At 37.2% G+C, this 17434-nt stretch overlaps 1 protein-coding gene across 16 annotated transcripts in view; it reads left to right on the forward strand.

The window, feature by feature from the left end:
• The window catches only part of LOC128687353 (cAMP-regulated phosphoprotein 21), a 369078-nt gene that overhangs the window by 268232 nt on the left and 83412 nt on the right, over positions 1-17434 (forward strand). For 13 of the 16 annotated variants that reach the window (XR_011392951.1, XR_011392952.1, XM_070092616.1 and 10 more), the window contains 6 exons: positions 2818-2996; positions 5501-5569; positions 7145-7293; positions 7926-8024; positions 11566-11707; positions 14904-15059. Coding sequence is in view for 14 of the 16 variants with exons in the window: in XM_070092616.1 (XP_069948717.1) it covers positions 2818-2996; positions 5501-5569; positions 7145-7293; positions 7926-8024; positions 11566-11707; positions 14904-15059 (794 nt within the window). In the remaining 2 variants the exon portion in view is untranslated. The remainder of the gene's footprint in view (positions 1-2817; positions 2997-5500; positions 5570-7144; positions 7294-7925; positions 8025-11565; positions 11708-14903; positions 15060-17434) is intronic. The other 3 variants (XM_070092621.1, XM_070092625.1, XM_053774769.2) reach the window with 1 other exon arrangement.

Here is a 17434-nt window from a genome sequence, read left to right on the forward strand (position 1 = left end):
TTAAAAGCAGGTGGGGATATAGTTTTGGAGTGGTTGGTGCAATTATTTAATAAATGTATGGAAGAGGGTAAGGTACCTAGGGATTGGCAGAGAGCATGCATAGTTCCTTTGTATAAAGGCAAAGGGGATAAAAGAGAGTGCAAAAATTATATGGGGATAAGTCTGTTGAGTATACCTGGTAAAGTGTATGGTAGAGTTATTATTGAAAGAATTAAGAGTAAGACGGAGAATAGGATAGCAGATGAACAAGGAGGCTTTAGGAAAGGTAGGGGGTGTGTGGACCAGGTGTTTACAGTGAAACATATAAGTGAACAGTATTTAGATAAGGCTAAAGAGGTCTTTGTGGCATTTATGGATTTGGAAAAGGCGTATGACAGGGTGGATAGGGGGGCAATGTGGCAGATGTTGCAGGTGTATGGTGTAGGAGGTAGGTTACTGAAAGTAGTGAAGAGTTTTTACGAGGATAGTGAGGCTCAAGTTAGAGTATGTAGGAAAGAGGGAAATTTTTTCCCAGTAAAAGTAGGCCTTAGACAAGGATGTGTGATGTCACCGTGGTTGTTTAATATATGTATAGATGGGGTTGTAAGAGAAGTAAATGCGAGGGTCTTGGCAAGAGGCGTGGAGTTAAAAGATAAAGAATCACACACAAAGTGGGAGTTGTCACAGCTGCTCTTTGCTGATGACACTGTGCTCTTGGGAGATTCTGAAGAGAAGTTGCAGAGATTGGTGGATGAATTTGGTAGGGTGTGCAAAAGAAGAAAATTAAAGGTGAATACAGGAAAGAGTAAGGTTATGAGGATAACAAAAAGATTAGGTGATGAAAGATTGGATATCAGATTGGAGGGAGAGAGTATGGAGGAGGTGAACGTATTCAGATATTTGGGAGTGGACGTGTCAGCGGATGGGTCTATGAAAGATGAGGTGAATCATAGAATTGATGAGGGGAAAAGAGCGAGTGGTGCACTTAGGAGTCTGTGGAGACAAATAACTTTGTCCTTGGAGGCAAAGAGGGGAATGTATGAGAGTATAGTTTTACCAACGCTCTTATATGGGTGTGAAGCATGGGTGATGAATGTTGCAGCGAGGAGAAGGCTGGAGGCAGTGGAGATGTCATGTCTGAGGGCAATGTGTGGTGTGAATATAATGCAGAGAATTCGTAGTTTGGAAGTTAGGAGGAGGTGCGGGATTACCAAAACTGTTGTCCAGAGGGCTGAGGAAGGGTTGTTGAGGTGGTTCGGACATGTAGAGAGAATGGAGCGAAACAGAATGACTTCAAGAGTGTATCAGTCTGTAGTGGAAGGAAGGCGGGGTAGGGGTCGGCCTAGGAAAGGTTGGAGGGAGGAAGTAAAGGAAGTTTTGTGTGCGAGGGGCTTGGACTTCCAGCAGGCATGCGTGAGCGTGTTTGATAGGAGTGAATGGAGACAAATGGTTTTTAATACTTGACGTGCTGTTGGACTGTGAGCAAAGTAACATTTATGAAGGGGTTCAGGGAAACCGGCAGGCCGGACTTGAGTCCTGAAGATGGGAAGTACAGTGCCTGCACTCTGAAGAAGGGGTGTTAATGTTGCAGTTTAAAAACTGTAGTGTAAAGCACCCTTCTGGCAAGACAGTGATGGAGTGAATGATGGTGAAAGTTTTTCTTTTTCGGGCCACCCTGCCTTGGTGGGAATCGGCCAGTGTGATAATAATAATAATAAACTAGCTCATCATTATTCTCTCTGTTCACTCTCGTATCCTCTACCACTAAATGCTGCCGTCCAACATAATGCATAATTATTGTCCTAGTACATCTCTAATGTCTCTTCCTTTCCACTGTTCATTCACCATATCTGTTATTCATTCATGCTCTTTCCTTCACTTTGTAACAAAAATACTCTTCAATATTTCTTCATTGAAATAACATTTCAACAAACTTCTGCATTTTCCTCTCTAGTGATTGCCTTATCCCACATATCATTGCAACACCAGTGGCATAACCATTGCATTGCCAGAAAATTAATCTAATAAAATCAAATCACATATCATTTTCACTTTTATAATGCTATCCATTCTTTTCATTCAGATTATACTATGTAAATTATTCAATCTCCCTGAACTGTCAATTTTTTCTGTCTATTTGCAGAGAAGGCAGAATTTTACATCATGTGCTATAATGGGCATCAGACTGTCTTCTTGTAAACATCTGCTATATTCTCCACTTAATATTCTCTTGTTTCCTTTGATCATTCAGACTTTTCCTACATTCAGTGACAAGCCAGCAACTTTTGAACTAGGAATCAGTTTATAGCTTATATTTTATATTTTGTGAAACTATGACACTGCCATAGTTGAAACTTGAGAGATCATGCACATGGATGCATACGTATCCTCCAGAGGGTTACATAAATGTTTCTCCAGCCTTTGGAATTTGTTGTTACTAGTACCTCCTGTTTTATTTATTAAACTCTTAGTTTTAATGTCTCTTAATTTTGAATTGTTAGATGTACTGTTTCTGTGAATGCTTAGAATACCTCTAGTTCAGATATGTTTTTTTATACTAGGTAATAATTAACATTTATAATAAATGACATTTGCATGGTTTGTCTTTTGGTTGTAATAGATGGAATATAAATTTGTAATTTGGTGTCTTCAACTTTTTTTTTAACTTTTTAAAAATGCACATACTTTCTACATTGTGAAAAAAAAAAGTCTCCCCAAGTTGTGGAATTCTTAGGGGATATAGATTTTGTCTGATAGTTTTATCCAACTGAATCTAATTTTTGTGTAAATTTTTGTATTGGAAGTTAAATAACTTTTTTGCTTTTATTTATCAATCAGACCTGGAAGATTACCAAAAGTAGAATCATTTGAAAGCAGAGATACCCTTCATCCAAGATCATTACGACCTCCTGTGTTTAAATCACATAGTTTTGGGGGCTACGGTGGTGGAATAACAGTATTGTCTCGAGGAGAATCTGTGTCCAGTAATCTCTCTTCATCTAGATTAAGTAAACAAGGTAAGAATATTGTTGTCATTTTACATAATTTACTTATGTTTAGACAGTAGTTTGTTTCCCACTACCCACCACTCTTCCATTATTTTATATCATTGCACAGTTCCATGCATTACTTCATATTGACACTATCCTTTCAGTTATTCCTTTAAGATATTTTTGTATCCCTCTCTTTTATCCTCTTGCTTATATGCTCTCTTATACTTTTTTACCATAGTTGTTTTTTTTCCTTTGCTCCAGATTTATTTAATATTCCTTGCTACACATTATAAACCACTCTTCACGGTGACATAACTGAGTGATAGCCATATGAGATGCAAACAAGATATTTGTCTATCTCTACAAATTGACCCACCTATGATACATCAAATTACACATTGCTTATTTCCCTAATAATTCTCCCCATTCTACCTGCCCACTCACTCTCCAATTGTCTTGTCTTTCTTCTGCACTTCCTCTGCCTATGTTACACATAAAAAGGACCAGATTAGATTTAAATAGCATTAAGAATCAAAGTCCAGGCAGTGAAAGATTGGGTATCAGATAGGAAGAAGAGTGCATGAAGTAAATATATTTAGATATTTGAGATTGGATGTGTCAGTAGATAAATGCATGAAAGATAAGGCGAATCATAGAATAGACATGGGAATAAGGGTAGGTATAATGTTGAAGCTTTTTGTAGAAAGGAAGAGAATTTATCATTGGATGCAAAAAAAAAGTAGGGGGATGGTACCAGGTAGGTTTATCAAGTGATAATTGTATTGTATATTTAGTACACCAATTATCTACTTCTAAAGTTAGGTGTTCCAAAAAAGGAAACACTGTGTTAGGTAATGCAAATTTTTGGAAGATTAGGTAAAGTTGCTATGTTATTTTAATGCAAATTAAGTAATGTTTATTTTCGTGACTGAACAGTAGACCATCATTTAGCACGGTCTTCCTATGCACATTCTTATTGCCACATGATTTCTGTTATTGTTATTTTTAGCTACATTGGTTATTTTCCACCAAGGTAGGGGACTTGGATAAGAAAATGCATTTACCATCACTCATTTAATAGATGTTTTGCCCACTTTTTAATTAGTCTATAGCAGAATTAAATGTGGTAAACCCTCAATATAATAGACTAATAGGTGGTGCCCATTATATCAGGATGATCTTCAAAAACAGTAAAAAAGTGCACTAAAGTACTCTACTGTGTACCTTATACATGTGTAGTGCTGTACACACAAGTTACAAATACACTACACTAAACATTGAAAATAAAGGAATATTTTGCCTATAATTTTAAAAGTTCATTATATCAAGGGTTTACTGTATTTAATTGTATGGCCATCCAAAAGCATTCAAGCTCAAATATGCTATGTTTTGAAATCAGGCAGTGTGTGGCCCACTCAACATGTGAGCTGAATAGCCACTAACCAGTCAGTATGTCAGCTTATATCATGATGTTAAGATCTGACTACTAATAACAAGTGTTTTTCTGCTGTGGGACCCTGGGGACCTCACTTGTAGAGTATACAGTAGATTCTCACAAGGAGTGGGAGTTGTATTCCTGAAAATTTTCATGCACAGCACAATATTGTAAAATTGCACACTTGCAATGTAATGGAATATGGGAAAAAATTTGGTTATGTTTTCAAGTTGCAGTTTAATAACTGTAGTGTAGGCATGCCTCTGGCAAGACAGTAATGGAGTGAATGATGATGATAATAGTGTTTCTTCTTTTCTGGATCACCCTGCCTTGGTGGGAAACGGCCAATGCTCTAATAAAAAAATTGTGTGCGTGTGTGTGTGTTCTCACCTATATGTGGTTGCAGGGGTCAAGTCAAAGCTCCTGGCATGCATGCATGCATGCACGCACGCATGTACGTATGTAAGTATGTATGTATATGTGTGCTTGTGTGCATGAATTTTATTTATATATTTGAAAGCACTGTGCTGGTGGTAATGGAGGACAGTCATTATGTATGGTGTGGCTCAGTGCTGCTGTGTCATGAGCCATGGGCTCATACAACTAGTTACATTGTAGCCCTTTAAAGAATAGCATGAATTATTGGATTACTGTAATACTGAGAGTGAAGGGGGTCACAGGGGTCCTGAGCATGTCTTCCTTTTCCCATTGATATTTAAGTTCTATATGTATGAGTTGACTATCCATGACCTTGTGGTACACATTCCCTGCGAATGTTGATGGAGTACAGTACAGTATTTGCATGTATAAAGGTAGTACAGGTTAAAGAGAGGTAGTTTGCACATTGAAATAAGGTATTGCTGTGGCTGTTTTGGTGTAAATATGTTTGTGAAATACTATTTACTGTACTCATATATGTAATACAGTAAAATATTGACCATTGAGAATAATAGGTTGAGAGAGAGACATTTTGATAATATATTCTGCTAATAAGGACAGGAGTGATGAAGAAATAAAGAAATTCAAGGGAGATATGAATCTTGGAAAACAGTTATTTATTATACAGGGATGAAAATGTTTCACGGATCCACAGATTTCTGCAGATTTGACTTCAGATCAAACCAATGTCAGTGGAATCAGGAACACCAGACAGATGATTCAGGTACGCTTTTAGCATTAATATTATATGTCATTTTGTGCAGAATTAAAAGCATTACCAGAGCCCAGTATATCCATTTTATCTAGATTTTTTTTTTTTTTTTTTTTTGCCAAAAAAGTGGTTATCAGTGATTTTTTAAAGTTCTTTATTTAAAGGACAATGTGCATGGGTTGTGTGAGCTATGGCAAAGTACTCCAAAAGGTATACTGTACATACTCTACATATTTGTATACATTAAAATGAAAGAAGAATTAGGGTCAAATTAAACACAATGTCAGATCTGTCGTGAGAGAGATTGAAACAGAAAGGCGAAAAACAGTGTGCTGGGCACGAGCTGCTTATGTTAATTGTACGTAGAAACAATTGCTGCATACATTACTAGTGTGTTAGTTAGAAATAGGTGCAATTATTTCAGAAGAGTACAGCACAGTACTTTAAATATATATATATATATATATATATATATATATATATATATATATATATATATATATATATTATATATATATATATATATATATATATATATATATATATATATATATATATATATATATATATATATATATATATATATATATATATATTTTAATTTGTGTTTTCTTAATCTTCCAATTTATTTATATAGTGTGGTGCTCTCTGTAAATATACATGATTTAGATTTGCTAAATTCAAGAATTCACAGTTTTTGCTTTTTAACTGAAGAAACCTCCCACAAATAACTTTAAAAATTTGTGAGGGTTTTACTTTGAAAAAATGAATAATTCAATTATTTTATTTGATGTACATTTAAAGGTTCATTTTAGTTAATATGTTTAAAAATGTAAATGGTGTAGCCATGATAAGGGACATTTTGAGGTATGTTATTATTTATGTGGTTATGTCTGCATATCTCGACCCTCAAATGTTTGTTGCTTTGTTGAGCCTACAGTGTTTGGGTTCTCAGTTGCAAAGACATTGAGTCTTCTCACACCCACATGTATGATTATCCTTTTATTCATTTTTATTTGCATTTTGGTAGTATTCTAATGTTCATTGTAACTACCAAGCATAACAAGAGTGATGAAGGGATATATGCTCTTAAGAGGACAAGTGTGATAAAATTAAAAATGAAAGTAAAGTTATTAGACATGCTTGCTAGGAGAGAGAGTGCAGCTAGTGTTGGCAGACATGGTATAAAATCAGGCACTGTTGCTAGTACTTCAGTCTCCACTGCATCACCAACTACAGAGGAATCTTCCTGCTGACTTACTATGGATGATGATGATCATCATCATTCTTCGCATTTATCATTAGCAATGGAAAGTTGAGAAGTTTACTCCTCAATTTCTTAATGAACAGTACTGTATTAAACAGTATTATTTGTACCTAGTGGAATAAGCAAACTATTTTTTATGTCTATTACCTATACTGAATGAGCCCAAATAAGAAAAAATTCAGTTACGCTGACAGAATTTAGTGAAAATTGTGGTTTCTAAATTTTCTAGGGCCTCTAGGAGCATAACCCCATGGATTTTGAGGGAGCACCCTATGTTAAATATTTCTTCCAATAGTTTTCATTGTGTTTTCTTCCAACAGACTCGACCAGTAGTAGGATAAGTGATCTGAGTATGAGTTCAGGATATAAATCACAACGGCAAGACACCAGTTCTACAAATGTCTCAAACACACTCTCCACCACTCCATCCCCAACTACTAGTCAAAACCAACAGTCATCCAACAGTCAGGTAATGTTTAAGAAAAACAGGAATAGTATTCAGAAAATGTTTTTGTTTTTAATATATCTTTGTGCCTTATTTACAATTATCTTTTCACTGTAACATTTACATTATAGTATTAATTTTAACTGCCTATAGGGCAGGGGACAGGTTGCAACAGAGGTCATGATAGAAGCATCTTTGAGATTGATATTACATGTTGTTCACCTAACTGTCTTTGTATAAGATGTCTTAAAAGGAATGTTATCAACAAAGGCTATTCACCAAAAACCTACACTCAAAAGAGGAATGTTAGAATAACAGTTTGGTCCATCCTGAATGGACTGAAACAGATAATGGTAAATGATTTATCAAAATGTCATCCTAATGTTCCTTTCCTAAGTGTGAATTTTGGGTGAATTGCTCCAGTCATGGGACCATGACATTTTTTCTTCAACGAGGGCTATGAAATTCCTGTAGTCATACTGTCAAGTAGGTTATGGAAGTGTGAGAAGGCCCTTCATGCCTGTTGTGTGCTAACTAACATGTGGAAGCACTATGATGTCTTTGTCTTAAACTGGTGGTACAGCCTGAAAGCTGCAGGTGAATGACTTTAGTTGTAGAAAGTGGGAAACAAATTTTTTTACATATATTTTTATCAGGTTGGTATGTGGGGTGGTGAAGGGGATAGCCAGGCAGTGATGTGGGCCGTCACAGACATGGAAGCTGTGCCTCCAGGGGCCATGTTAATTAATCCACAGGTAATGCTTTGCAGTATGTGTTTATTGTTGTTATTATTATTATTATTATTATTATTATTATTATTATTATTATTGAGAAATTAACCTGCACTACTGTAGAATGCCTAGATAGTATTTTAGGCCAATGCATATTTACTCTAGTTGCTCAGTAGGCTAGGTGATAATTTATAGTTTGCAGCATATAATAATGAGTGAATTTTGCAGTAGATATCAGTTATTGGTATGCAAATTGTTAAGAGTGTTTTGGGTTTTTTATATTTAATATTTACCCTAGCTGCTTGTTTTTTTTATTAAGTAAATTATACAATATTAATTGGGTTGTGCAGTGGTAACAGTTATATTTTAGGCCTATGGTAAAAAAAAATTTTTTTTTTTTGTAACCAAAATAACAATCTAACCCAGTCTAGATTAACCTAGTATTCAACTCAAAATATAAGGTAGGTTACATTAAGTTGGAATCTTTTTTTTTTTTTCTTTTTTTTTTTAGCTTTGCCATAAAATGTTTTCTTCCCATAGACATAAAACATAACTGTTTCCATTGCATTATACAAGGGCAGTGTGTATTTGTGAAACTTACCCTTGTTTCATCGTATAAATTAATACTGGAGTACAATATTATAAATTATAATATAAATTAGATAAATTAATAATAGATTATTATAAATTATAATATGAATTACATGTCTATAAATCTATACTGTAATATTATTATTAACCCTTAAACTGTCCAAACGTAGATCTACGTTCACCTGCCTGGCACTCCGAATATTTTGAATAAAAAAAAAAATTTTTTTGTTTTTAAATTAAAGAGAGCAATTTTCTGTGTGGTATAAGACCAAAAAAAAATTTTTAGGACCAGTACTTGCTGAGATATAAGACCACAAAGTTGGCTCTGGATGCTCACCTGATGGCAACATCCAGTCCTGCCTCTTTTCAATTCAATTCAATTCAAAGTTTATTCTCTATAAAGATTACAATGTTGAATTTACAGAATTTGGTTGTTGTGTGGTTTACATATAGTTAAATAATGATTACAGAGTGTACCACTAGAACGCCTAGCATGGCTAGGCATTTCGGGCAGACTTAGTTTAATTCTTTATTTTAAAATATTACAAATTATGAGGTAAGTTGGTATTATGGCTAAGTGACTAAATACTAGTTTGTGAGTTTAGCAATGTGAATGCTTTTGTTTTGGCACAGTACATAGTTTCAGTATTGGAGTATCATAGGATTCATTATTTTAAGATTGAGATTAATATTTCTGTTTATGGTCAAATGGGTGAGTGAGTGTAAGTGTGAACCACCAGGTGGTATTCGTGTAGTTAGTTGATGGGGTTTATCAGGGAGATAAGATGTTTTCTAATGGTAGTTGTGAAGGTGATGAATGTGTCTGCAGTTCTAGAGTTCTCAGGTAGGGTGTTCCAGATTTTAGGGCCTTTGACATACATGTACATTGAATTTTTGTAAAGGTTTAGTCGGACATGGAGAATGTCGTAGAGATGTTTGTGTCTGGTGTTATGCCTGTGGGTTCTGTCACAACTATCAAGAAAGCGTTTTAGGTCAGGGTTGATATTGGAGTTTAAGGTCCTGTAGATGTAGAATGCACAGTAGTAAGTGTGGATGTACTGAACAGGGAGTAAGTTTAGATCTATGAAGAGTGGGGGGGTGTGTTGCCAGGGATGGGATTTAGTGATTATTCTTACTGCAGCTTTTTGTTGGGTTATTATTGGCTTTAGGTGTGTTGCTGCAGTTGATCCCCAAGCACAAATAGCATAGGTGAGGTATGGATAAATAAGTGAGTGGTATAGTGTGCAAAAGTGTTGCCGATTTACCTTTTTATCTCATTTTATTTTAATTTATATAATAGTTATGTTCTGATAATTACAATTTATAATAGCTCTTGTGATTTCATAGCCAATCTTTGTTCTGGCACTAATATTATGTACTGAAATAGGACTCAAATTGTAACAATCACACTTACAGGTGAAGATTTTCACCTGCCCTTGTCATTTACTATTGTCTAAAAATATATACAAAATATTTATAGGTCCCAGCAATGTTTTAAACACGCTGGAGTATGAAACTCCTTGAAGAATGGTGTTATGACAAGCATCAGATAACAAGTGACATTTGATGAATGTGCGCTGCTGGAGGGAGGAACCTTGCCTTTATATGTTTTTACTCTTGTACACAAACATGTCTTTGTATGTCTGTCTGTCAGTCTGTCTATCTGTACATCTATCTGTCTATCTGTCTAGCTCTGCTTGTTTGTCTAGTTCTGCTTATCTGTCTTTCTGTCTGGCTGTGTGTGTCTGTCTTTGCATCTGCTTGTCTCTGTCTCGGGGAGCGGCTAGTAAACCTGTTGGTTTGTGGTTTATGGGCTGCTCCCTGATTGCTGAGTAAATGACACTGCTATTATTTGCATCATGTTTATTTATGTCTTACATGTATCTACAAACACTGTATAGCACTTGGCCTGGAATTTTTGGGTTATCCTAGGTAATTTACATTATATATAATAACTGTATTTATGAGTACATGTGAGAGACAGAGATACAGATAGACAGTGATATAGACAGAGATATAGACAGACAGACAGATAGATAGAAATATAGACAGATACAGACAGAGACAGCCAAAGTCAGCCAGCCAGCCGAATAAATAAGAACATAAGAAAGAAGTAACACTGCAGCAGGCCTACTGTCATCCCCTGGCCTAGACCAATGACCCACCTAGTCAGGTCACATCCACTGAAAGAAGGAGCACGACATCTGACCTAGTAGCACAAGCTAGTCAGGTTCAACTCGCACCCACCCACACCCACTCATGCATTTATCTAACCTATTTTTACTTTCCTCTTAAAATGTGAGTGTTTATATAACATGACATCAGTGAATCACAGGTGTTTGCTCTAGCTGGCACTCAATTGAACTGGTGCTCCCACAAGGTACTAAGTGGTCCCTGATTTTTTTCATAGTGCACAGACCCATTCTTTCATGTCTAGGCGAATCAGGCCTATCGCGCCAAATTTGAAGGAATGAAAAATAAAACATTGATATATGTTTGGAGCTCTGCACACGTGCATGTATATCTGTGTGTGGACAGTTTAAGGGTTAATTGTGATTGAATATAACATTTGGAAATAAATTTTAATTTGTATTGACTTTTTTTCCTTAAACAAAGCATCTCAGTACATAATATGTAGTGAAAAGTGTATGGGAATGCTATAAAATATTTTATTTGATTTTTAGAACAGTTTATTTATTATTTTTTTCTATATAATTTTTAATTACTGCAAATTTTGAACAAGTTATTCTGACAGAGTATTGTGTAGATAAAATATGTTTAATATTTTTATTTAATGTTTGAGATGATGTAATTAAATTTCCAATTAAATTGCCATATTTGAGAGCTCATTCAATAATGAGAATACTGTAGTAAGTTTTATATAACCCTATTTCATAGTTTTCATTGACAAAAATGTGTAACCAAAAAGAACACCTATAAACACAATTTTAATATTTTCTTTCATTTTTATAAGAGTGGGCAGCCATACATGAACTCTGATGGGTCAGTATATCGTTTTGATCCCAACAATCCACCACAGTTGAGTCCTGGTGTCAGCGGTAATAGTTCCAGTGAAAAAGATTCATCTGAAAAAGATACAACAAGTCAGCCATCAGGTATGATGTAATTTTAGTGATCACCTAATTATTATATTTGTAGCTATTGGAGTAAAGACAAATTAATGGTGTTAGAAAATATGCAGGAAGATTCTTAATGTTGCAGTGAGAGTGTGTTAATGGCTGTTTCAGCCTAAAGTATGGTAAACACGAGGAAATTAAATCTTCATCAGAGTACAAAACAAATTCTCGCCACAAAATATAGCGAAACACCAACGTCAAAGACCTGGGAGTGATCATGTCGGAGGATCTCACCTTCAAGGACCATAACATTGTATCAATTGCATCTGCTAGAAAAATGACAGGATGGATAATGAGAACCTTCAAAACTAGGGAGGCCAAGCCCATGATGACACTCTTCAGGTCACTTGTTCTATCTAGGCTGGAATATTGCTGCACACTAACAGCACCTTTCAAGGCAGGTGAAATTGCTGACCTAGAAAATGTACAGAGAACCTTCACGACGCGCATAACAGAGATAAAACACCTCAATTACTGGGAGCGCTTGAGGTTCCTAAATCTGTATTCCCTGGAACGCAGGCGGGAGGGATACATGATTATATACACCTGGAAAATCCTAGAGGGACTAGTTCCGAACTTGCACACGAAAATCACTCGCTACGAAAGCAAAAGACTTGGCAGACGATGCAACATCCCCCCAATGAAAAGCAGGAGTGTCACTAGCACGTTAAGAGACCATACAATAAGTGTCAGGGGCCCGAGACTGTTCAACTGCCTCCCAGCATACATAAGGGGGATTACCAACAGACCCCTGGCAGTCTTCAAGCTGGCACTGGACAAGCACCTAAAGTCGGTTCTTGACCAGCCGGGCTGTGGCTCGTACGTTGGTTTGCGTGCAGCCAGCAGTAACAGCCTGGTTGATCAGGCTCTGATCCACCAGGAAACCTGGTCACAGACCGGGCCGTGGGGGCGTTGACCCCCGGAACTCTCTCCAGGTAAACTCCAGGACTATGAAGTAGACACCACTCAGAATGCTACCAACCCCTGTAGGTAAACACAGTCAGTAAACAAATGTCTTGCCCTGGTGTGAGGAGATACTAAATGCCTCCAGAACCTACATGTTAAGTCTAAATCCATTACATATTTAAGATTACTGAGTCAGTTCATATTGTATATTATATAGCAGATGTGATAGTCAAGTTACAGTGACCAGTAAGGTATGGTGAAGTGAGAGAGGAACATACATGTTTCCTTACCCTTTTGCTAATTGATCATGCAAGCTGCTGAAAAGTGAGATCAGTCACTTCCCACATCAGCTGTTTCACTTCAGGCTGTGTAAATGATATATTCCTGCTCTTTGAGCCTGGAGCACAGCCATAGAAAATGAAATCCACTAGAGAAAATGGAATGCAGGAGGACCATAATGTTTTCTAATAAATATGTCCTGGTTTTTGCTTACGTGTCTTTCTAAATCAATCATTGAAGTGTATAAGTGGATGACGAGCATAAACAAAAGCAATATTAATAGAATACTGAGGATATAAAATCAAGTAAGAACCAGACATAATGGATTTAAGTTAGATTGAGGATATGAGGATAACAAAGATTAGGTGATGAAAGATTGGATATCAGATTGGAGGGAGAGAGTATGGAGGAGGTGAATGTATTCAGATATTTGGGAGTGGACGTGTCAGCGGATGGGTCTATGAAAGATGAGGTGAATCATAGAATTGATGAGGGGAAAAGAGCGAGTGGTGCACTTAGGAGTCTGTGGAGACAAAGAACTTTGTCCTTGGAGGCAAAGAGGGGAATGTATGAGAGTATAGTTTTACCAACGCTCTTATATGGGTGTGAAGCATGGGTGATGAATGTTGCAGCGAGGAGAAGGCTGGAGGCAGTGGAGATGTCATGTCTGAGGGCAATGTGTGGTGTGAATATAATGCAGAGAATTCGTAGTTTGGAAGTTAGGAGGAGGTGAGCGAAACAGAGTGACTTCAAAAGTGTATCAGTCTGTAGTGGAAGGAAGGCGGGGTAGGGGTTGGCCTAGGAAAGGTTGGAGGGAGGGGGTAAAGGAGGTTTTGTGTGCGAGGGGCTTGGACTTCCAGCAGGCATGCGTGAGCGTGTTTGATAGGAGTGAATGGAGACAAATGGTTTTTAATACTTGACGTGCTGTTGGAGTGTGAGCAAAGTAACATTTATGAAGGGATTCAGGGAAACCGGCAGGCCGGACTTGAGTCCTGGAGATGGGAAGTACAGTGCCTGCACTCTGAAGGAGGGGTGTTAATGTTGCAGTTTAAAAACTGTAGTGTAAAGCACCCTTCTGGCAAGACAGTGATGGAGTGAATGATGGTGAAAGTTTTTCTTTTTCGGGCCACCCTGCCTGGGTGGGAATCGGCCGGTGTGATAATAAAAAAAAAAAAAATTGAGATTTAGATGGGATATAGGTAAATATTGGATTTCAGACAGAGATGTCAATGAGTGGAACAATCTTCCAAGCATGGTAATTGAGGCTTTGACCCTGGGTAGCTTTAAAAAGAGATTGGACAAATATATGAATGGGATGGGCTGGGTTTGATTGGTGTTTGGGGTTACAGAAGTAAATTCTTGGGTAGCTTTGGGAAAAGGTTGGATAAATACATGGGTAGTTTTGATAAGGACCTGCCTTGTATGGGCCAGTAGGCCTGCTGCAGTGTTCCTCCATTCTTATGTTTTTATGCCACTCCATACCAATTCCATCCCATACTCTATCTCCCACACCTCACCCCAGGGAATGCATAGGGCGGAGTGCCAAGAAATACTACTTTGTACTTTTTAAAAGAAAATAATGCAAGATTTCTCAAAAGAAATAGATCTCAATATTAACCAAACTATTTATTGAAAATAATTTGTTTGAATATTTGTAATGATCATAATTGCATATCAGATTTTATAAATCATTAATTGCTTGCAAAATGCCAGTACAGTGGACCCTCGCATAATGATCAGCTCCCAACTCGACCAATTATGTAAGTGTATTTTTGTAAGTGCTTTTGTAGGTGTATTTTTGGGGGTCTGAAACGGACTAATCTAATTCACAATATCTCTTATGGGAACAAATTCGGTCTATAACGGCACCCAAACAGACTTCTGGATTGAAATAATATCGTTATCCGGGGGTCCACTGTACATGATAAGTTAGATCACAGTAATTTATTAAGTTTTGATTGTGTATAACATTTGAGGGTATTTGCCACAGGTGGTTCAGATGGAAGTGGAACAACATGTATAACTCAAATCCCAGCTGTTTCTCCACCCTCTCCACACGAGTTGCCTCCACCAGTCTCGACCAGCGTCCGGAGTCCCCCAACTAAACAACATAGTCTTCAGCAAACCTCACCTGAACCTGCACAAAGTATGTCTTTAAATTTTATAATTTTTTCTTAATAATGATGCCTAGCATATGCCAATTTCTCTTTGTTTTTATTGGAGGGTTTTTGTATTAAGGATGAGAGCTGCAAGTATTTTGCCCTGGTTAAAGCAATAGCTTTTTTTTTTTGTTTTTAACACACTGGGTGTCTCTCATCAAGGTAGGGTGACCTAAAAAAGAAACACTTTTGTCACCATTCACTCATAATCACTGTCTTTGCAGAGGCACACAGATATGACAGTTCAGATGTCACTTCATACATCAAATATCCCAAATCCCTCCTTTAAAGTGCAGGCATTGTACTTCCCATATTAATATATTATTATTAATATAATACATCATATTTGCTGTTTAAAGGACAAACTGTTGTATTTGTGTGTCTCTGGCAAGACAGTGATTGTGTAAATGATGGTGAAAGTGTTTCTTTTTCGGGGTCCCCCTGCCTCACTGGGAGACGGCCAGCATGTTAAAAAAAAAATATGTAGATTCCAAGATGAATTTGTACATACCTTAAAGGATGAACTTTAATTCTGTCAGTTAGCCAAGGTTTTTCTTTCATGAATTTTTATTGTGAAAGTAATAAAATGTAAGTCAATCATGGAATGAATAACCTTTGATAGTGATGTTTTTCAAAAAGGTGTTGCCTATGCAACTCTGTATTTGGCTACCCATCCTTGTAAAAGGCACAACCAGTGTAAATCTGCCAGTAGCTGCCAGTCTTGTGGTTTAATAGTTGCCTTATGGCTATCCATAAAGTTGGGACAGGTGGGAATCCCTGTGAATTTTAGCCTTGTACTTATCAGTAAGATCTCACCATTTACATTGAGCCCTCATCTCTGTCAAGTAGATGGCGGCAGTACTCGCCAGATTCCTATTGCACCGCTTAATCTATGGAGTATCGTAGCATAGTGCAGGATAACTAAAATGCCTTTAGGTAGTTATAATGGAAGCAGGGCTACACACCTACACAAAAATCCTGCCATTATACTTGTAATAAGACATAGATAAGCATAAACATAGGGGGCATATTTCTTTCACATATGTGACATTGCCATTTTTAAAGGCTCTTATTTAGCCTTCTGGCAGCCTATAGGGTATGACATATGAATTATTATTTTCTTTTTTTAATGCACCAACCATCTCCCACTGAGGTAGGGTGACCTGAAAAATAAGAAACTTTTATAAAGTTTTCTTATTCTTATATTTATTATTATTATTATTATTATTATTATTATTATTATTATTATTATTATTATTATTATTATTCTCTTCTTTTCTCAACAAGTCGGCCGTCTCCCACCGAGGCAGGGTGACCCAAAAAAGAAAGAAAATCTCCAAAAAGAAAATACTTTCATCATCATTCAACACTTTCACCACACTCACACATTATCACTGTTTTTGCAGAGGTGCTCAGAATACAACAGTTTAGAAGCATACACATATAAAGATACACAACATATCCCTCCAAACTGCCAATATCCCAAACCCCTCCTTTAAAGTGCAGGCATTGTACTTCCCATTTCCAGGACTCAAGTCCGACTATATGAAAATTATTATTATTTATTTTTTTTATTTATTATCACACCGGCCGATTCCCACCAAGGCAGGGTGGCCCGAAAAAGAAAAACTTTCACCATCATTCACTCCGTCACTGTCTTGCCAGAAGGGTGCTTTACACTACAGTTTTTAAACTGCAACATTAACACCCCTCCTTCAGAGTGCAGGCACTGTACTTCCCATCTCCAGGACTCAAGTCCGGCCTGCCGGTTTCCCTGAATCCCTTCATAAATGTTACTTTGCTCACACTCCAACAGCACGTCAAGTATTAAAAACCATTTGTCTCCATTCACTCCTATCAAACACGCTCACGCATGCCTGCTGGAAGTCCAAGCCCCTCGCACACAAAACCTCCTTTACCCCCTCCCTCCAACCCTTCCTAGGCCGACCCCTACCCCGCCTTCCTTCCACTACAGACTGATACACTCTTGAAGTCGTTCTGTTTCGCTCCATTCTCTCTACATGTCCGAACCACCTCAACAACCCTTCCTCAGCCCTCTGGACAACAGTTTTGGTAATCCCGCACCTCCTCCTAACTTCCAAACTACGAATTCTCTGCATTATATTCACACCACACATTGCCCTCAGACATGACATCTCCACTGCCTCCAGCCTTCTCCTCGCTGCAACATTCATCACCCACGCTTCACACCCATATAAGAGCGTTGGTAAAACTATACTCTCATACATTCCCCTCTTTGCCTCCAAGGACAAAGTTCTTTGTCTCCACAGACTCCTAAGTGCACCACTCACTCTTTTTCCCTCATCAATTCTATGATTCACCTCATCTTTCATAGACCCAT

Source organism: Cherax quadricarinatus, chromosome 40 (assembly GCF_038502225.1).
Source record: "Cherax quadricarinatus isolate ZL_2023a chromosome 40, ASM3850222v1, whole genome shotgun sequence".
Lineage (NCBI taxonomy): Eukaryota > Metazoa > Arthropoda > Malacostraca > Decapoda > Parastacidae > Cherax > Cherax quadricarinatus.